Raw genomic sequence first — 6,384 nt, forward strand, 5'->3', positions numbered from 1 at the left:
GAGCTTGTTTTTAATCCAAATATAACATATTTATATGTTTTTGGAATCAGAAAATGATGGAGAATAAGATGAACGTAAATTTGAATCGTTTTATAAAATTTTTTTTTGTTTTTTACAATTTTCAGATTTTTAATGACCAAAGTGTGTGTGTGTGTGTGTGTGTGTGTGTGTGTGTGTGTGTGTGTGTGTGTGTGTGTGTGTGCGTGTGTGTAGAGCGATTGAGACCAAACTACTGGACCGATCTTTATGAATTTTTCCATGATAGTTCCTGGGATTGATATCCCCGAATGTTTTTTTCTTTTTTTTTGAGAAATGTCTTTGATGACGTCATATCCGGCTTTTCGTGAAAGTTGAGGCGGCACTGTCACGCTCTCATTTTTCAACCAAATTGGTTGACATTTTGGTCAAGTAATCTTCGACGAAGCCCGGACTTCGGTATATGTTATATTTAGATTAAAAACAAGCTCTGAAAATTAAATATATAAAAATTATTATCAAAATTAAATTGTCGAAATCAATTTAAAAACACTTTCATCTTATTCCTTGTCGGTTCCTGATTCCCAAAACATATAGATATGATATGTTTGGATTAAAAACACGCTCAGAAAGTTAAAACGAAGAGAGGTACAGAAAAGCGTGCTATCGTTCTCAGCGCAACTTCTACCCCGCTCTTCTTGTCAATTTCACTGCCTTTGCCGTGAGCGGTGGACTGACGATGTTACGAGTATACGGTCTTGCTGCGTTGCATTGCGTTTAGTTTCATTCTGTGAGTTCGACAGCTACTTGACTAAATATCAATCATTCGATCATGTGACGCTTTTAAATACTCATTAATTATTTTATCTTGACCGCATGCCTTATTGTTTTTCAGCTTGTCTATACATTTGATAACTTCCTCCTTTGTAAAAGGCGCATTAAGAAATTCATTACTTGCTTCATTTAAAGGTTCATTACTATCCTCCATTTCATTTTCATCACACTCTTGTAGTTTATTGAAATGTTCGAAAAACTCCGAACAAGTTGGATAGTTAGTTTTGGAATTATTTTTTTTATTTTTATTTTTATTTAGAAGATTCCAGTATGCTTTCGGGTCATTACTTCTTAACTTTCTCAAAGTTTTAACGAACTCATTATGATACAACTTGCATTCCTTTTTTATTGTCTTTTTATATTCATTAAAAGCACTCTTTTTTCATGTTCATTGAACGCATTTTTAAAGCGTCTTGCTTTATTTTTCGCATGTAAATGCAATACCGAAGTCCGGGCTTCGTCGAACAATACTTGACCAAAATTTCAACCAGTTTGGTTGAAAAATGAGAGCGTGACAGTGCCGCCTCAACTTTTACGAAAAGCCGGATATGACGTCACCAAAGACATTTATCAAAAAAATGAAAAAAAGTATGGGAATATCATACCCAGGAACTCTCATGTCAAATTTCATAAAGATCGGTCCAGTAGTTTAGTCTGAATCGCTCTACACACACACACGCACAGACACACACACACACACACACACACACACACACACACATACACCACGACCCTCGTCTCGATTCCCCCCTCTACGTTAAAACATTTAGTCAAAACTTGACTAAATGTAAAAACGCTGGCACTGGACCCGAGTACTCTTCAGACTGGCTCGCTCCCCCAGTATGAAAGTTTTTGTCTTGTGCACGTGGATTTAAAATTTTTTATTTTATTTTACACAATTAAAAAAATTATTAGAGTAAAATAATAAACAATAGTAAACAAGAATTAAAAAAAAAACACACAAAAAACATAGACCACACATGCCGGGAATCGAACCCGGATCACTTTGGCCATAGGCGGTGTCACAAGCGGCTTTAATATTAGCATACTCTTATGCTGTGGGGTTAAATGTATTGTATTGGAGCGCCTGTGTTCCTCTATTTCGCCTGTCATAGGTAGACGCTGGTTAACTGCAGGTGTCTCGTGGAGCTCGTGCTCAGGTATTTCACGTGTGTTTTGCTTGTATTTTGTAAGGTGAACTCAGAGCTAAATTCGAGCTCGTAGATACTCCTTTTTATTCATTCGTTCTTTGCCTTTAGCCGAGGGAAGATAGCTTGCGTTCCAAGCGAATCCGTTCTTCGTTGAACGTAGGGTCTGTTTGCGTAGAGCAGATGCCGGAAACCTGTTATCAACGGCAGGGGATATGTATGGCTACTTCAATACAACCAGGATGTGGTATGTAATCATTAAATATTATGTTGTGTGTGTTACAGTTAAATTATTCTCAGGTTTAGATTTGCTTATTGACTTCTGAAAACCGGTCAATCCAAGATGGCGGAATGTATAGTGTGCACGTGCGTGTGTAACTTTGTACTTGAACGGTATGAATTTGTGAGTTTGTTTTGGGGAATGGTTTGGTATGTTGTTGAATGAATATGTTTTGGTTGAAAGGGGAGTGGTGGACAGTTTTGTTGATAGAATGAATTTGGTATTATTCGTTGGACTTCATACTTAGCAGAATTAAATGTATAAGTCCGTTGGTATGTGTGTTCGAGATGCATGAGAGTGAGAGTAGAGAATTATGTCCATTTAATCCTGCACTTGGTTGTTAAGTTATAAGGACGGGTGGGCGATGTTACTGTTACCGTGAACTAAGTCTTGCGTTCACCATTCCAGGTTGTTGTATTTCACCATGCGGAGGCTACTCTGAACTGGCCTACTACTGAGGAGACTGATGATGTCTGCCGCTCCACTTTCGACGACGGCACTGCTCGCCTGGCAAGGACTCGACGTCACCGATGACTCCTGTCGCTTCGCACCACGGCCTCGTTGACTCCGGTTCATGAACGATTTCGGATACGCAAGCACGGTAACATTAGCCTTAGCCCGTCCTAACAGCTAAACGTGCAGGAGCTATAACGTCATAATGAACTGAGCGAAAGTGAGAGGTATGAAAGTTTCTAAATAATTATTCTTTGTTGTTATAGGCTTTAACGCTGGTTGATCTTTGTTGTTGTTGTGGATATTGCCGAAAGAAAGATTGGTATAGTTAGATAGTGTTGTGCGTGTATTTATGTTATGTATAATTGATTGTTTGTAAGAAACGTCCTTAATCTACTGTTCGTGTCAACTTGTGTTTTGTGGTCGGAAGAGCAAGATTGTTTTGAGTCGTGGATGACAGACTGCGTGCGTGTTTTGTGCATGTGTGCGTGACAAATGGGGGCTCGTCCGGGATTCTTTATTATTACATCGTCACCTATGATTTTGCTCTGTTCGTCTGTTTGTTTGTACCGTCTTGTCAGGTTTGATTTTTGAATAGGGATGATTGAATAACATGCTTGTACGTGCTAAGGCTTAACCTGATTTTCACAGCGGCCACCTGTGAATACTAGCCGGTGCTGGGTACATGTCTCGACGTTGTTTATAGCATTTTTCCCTGTTGTAATTTGTCTGGAAATGTTGTAGATTGAGATGTTTTGCTTCAGAATTTTGTTGTGAAGTAGTTAGGTTGCTTTTCCATAGTTGGCGACTTAACCCTTTTACATTTGGTGAGAAATCATGTCGGGATCTAAATCTCGCAATGCCGCTCTGGCAAGTTTTTCTACCCCTGATCATGGTAATTCTCCACCCCGTATGACACTTACCACGCCAAAGCATATGGATGGAGCTGCTGTTGACCCTATTGAAAAATCTAGTTCCCTCACGTCAGCTCAAGAAATTATAGCCGCTAGGGGACGTGCTTTGGGCGTTCGATCAGGGGCTGCTTTAGCAAAATACGTTCAAGAAGAGGAAGCAGCTCAACGGAGACTACTTCAAGAAGAGGAAGCAGCTCAACGAAGACTACTTCAAGAAGAAGAGGAAGCTCAACTGAGAAAAGGAGAAGCTCAACTGAGAAAAGAAGAAGCTCAACGAAGACTTCAGAGGGAGGAACAGGATGCTCAACGAAGACTTCAGAGGGAGGAAGAAGAAATCAGAAGAAAAGTACTTCGAGAAGAGGAAGAAAACGACCGCCGCCGACGTCTAGCTGAACTGGAAGAAGAAAGAGTTCGTGCAGAGATAGAAAAGACTAGGAGAGAAGAGACTACTTCAAGTTCTCGTAGTAGGGCTATTGAACCAGTTCGTCTGAAAATAGATCCATTTGATGAAGCCAAAGAGGATCTCGACACCTTCCTAGGACGATTCGAGAGAGCAGCAACTCTCAGTGGCTGGGACAGGGAGAGTGACTGGGGAGCTCGGCTGGGAGCCCTCCTGAAAGGTTTTGCTGCCGATGTTTACTTGGAACTGCCAGCTGAGGATGCGGGAAACTTTGATGTCATTGTGGACGCCCTTAGAGGATCTTTTCGCTGGACGGCTGACTCGTATCGTTCTAAGTTTCGACTCGCGGCCAAAAGGGGAGAGGAGACGTTTATACAGTTTGCTACCCGTCTTCGAATCTGGTTTGAACGGTGGAGGAAAGCCGCGAAGAAAGAGGAGACCTATGCTGGAATACGAGACCTCCTACTGATGGAACACCTGATGGACCATGTGTCTGGGGACCTCGCGGATTTCATCCGGCAGCGCGAACCGGCGAACGTCACCGAGGCCGCCGAACTAGCTGAGAGGTTTGCTGCATCAAAAAGAGCCAGGAAAAACCCGGTTACTGCGACTGGTCGAGTCGAGAAGAACACGAAGGACATTGAAAATCCTGAGGAAGACTCTGCCCCAGTTAGTCCCGTCCACCCCAACGGCCCTTTTCCCAAGAGAAATTGCTACGGTTGCGGTAAAACTGGGCACATCCGTAGGAATTGCCCGCATTCAGCATCGTCCTTCAACGTGAGGACCGTCACCAACGTGAGAACAGTTGTAACGATGCCAGGAACCACTGCTGCCACATCAGAGTTACCTACCCTTTGTGACCCATGTAGCCAACTTTCGTATACTCCTTTATGCACGGTCAGTATCAATGGATCGCAAGTATCTGCTCTTCGTGACACAGGCGCCGACGGACTGGTTATTGACTCCTCGCTGGTAAAAGACTGTAACCTCAAGCAGGGAAGTCAAACTATTCGTTTCGCAGCAGGGAACGTTCAGAAGACTTGTCCTACTACGATCGTACATTTAGAGTCCCCATTTTTCTCTGGGAACGTTGTAGCTATTGTGGCTGACCAGCTAACATACCCCGTACTCATCGGAAACCGGATCATTCAGCCTGGAGGAGAAACTCTTGAAGTTCCTGTGTACCGGGCGAAAGCTCAACCTGTCAAGATAGCCGCCATTACTCAAGTCCAAAATACGCGAGAAAAAGAACCTCCTAAAACCCTACGGATGAAGGACTCTGGTCTAGGTGTTACCAGAGAGAAGTTGATCCAGCTACAGACGCTTGACCCAACTCTGTCTAGGGTGCGGGAGCTGGCAAAAGGGAGGAACCCTACACCATCTGGGAAGAAAGGAAAAGTGAAATTTCTTTGGAAACAGGGCGTCCTACATCGCCTTTTCATAACCACGGAGAAGACCTTCAGTCAGGTGGTGGTGCCCGAGACTCTTCGTTCGGGTATTTTGAGACGATACCACAATGTTACTAAGACTGGTCATCTTGAGACAAAGAAAACTAAGAATAGACTCTGGCATTCGTTCTACTGGCCAGGGATGGAGGGCGACATCAGGCGTTATGTTCATTCCTGTGATGTTGGCCGTCGAGCTTTACCCAAAGGAGGATTACCCAAAGCTCACCTTGGAAAGTTGCCCCTCATAGATGAACCTTTCCGGAGAATCGCTGTCGACCGTGTTGGCACATTGACAGTCTCAGAGAGAGAGAATCGCTACAGACTGATCACCAGTCCCTTCAACCTCTACAGAAGACCAAGATGACGAACGGAAGTTTGATGCGCTGGGCCCTGTTGCTTCAGACATTCACGTTCCGCATCAGAGCAATCCGAGGATGCGACAACGTCGGAGCAGACTATTACAGCCGCATTGTGTAGAATTTTTGTGACGAACCGTAGTTCGGTTTGAGTAGGGGGGTTTGTCACAAGCGGCTTTAATATTAGCATACTCTTATGCTGTGGGGTTAAATGTATTGTATTGGAGCGCCTGTGTTCCTCTATTTCGCCTGTCATAGGTAGACGCTGGTTAACTGCAGGTGTCTCGTGGAGCTCGTGCTCAGGTATTTCACGTGTGTTTTGCTTGTATTTTGTAAGGTGAACTCAGAGCTAAATTCGAGCTCGTAGATACTCCTTTTTATTCATTCGTTCTTTGCCTTTAGCCGAGGGAAGATAGCTTGCGTTCCAAGCGAATCCGTTCTTCGTTGAACGTAGGGTCTGTTTGCGTAGAGCAGATGCCGGAAACCTGTTATCAACGGCAGGGGATATGTATGGCTACTTCAATACAACCAGGATGTGGTATGTAATCATTAAATATTATGTTGTGTGTGTTACA

At 43.2% G+C, this 6,384-nt stretch overlaps 1 protein-coding gene across 1 annotated transcript in view; it reads left to right on the forward strand.

Annotated features, from left to right (window-relative positions):
* The first annotated feature begins 3,858 nt into the window (after positions 1-3,858).
* LOC138960272 (uncharacterized) overlaps positions 3,859-6,384 on the forward strand; it is a 3,466-nt gene continuing 940 nt past the window's right edge. Inside the window, exon 1 of the mRNA XM_070332097.1 lies at positions 3,859-6,347. Within this exon, the coding sequence (XP_070188198.1) occupies positions 4,474-5,817 (1,344 nt within the window). The 5' untranslated portion in view covers positions 3,859-4,473 and the 3' untranslated portion in view covers positions 5,818-6,347. The remainder of the gene's footprint in view (positions 6,348-6,384) is intronic.

This window comes from Littorina saxatilis, linkage group LG2 (assembly GCF_037325665.1).
Source record: "Littorina saxatilis isolate snail1 linkage group LG2, US_GU_Lsax_2.0, whole genome shotgun sequence".
NCBI lineage: Eukaryota > Metazoa > Mollusca > Gastropoda > Littorinimorpha > Littorinidae > Littorina > Littorina saxatilis.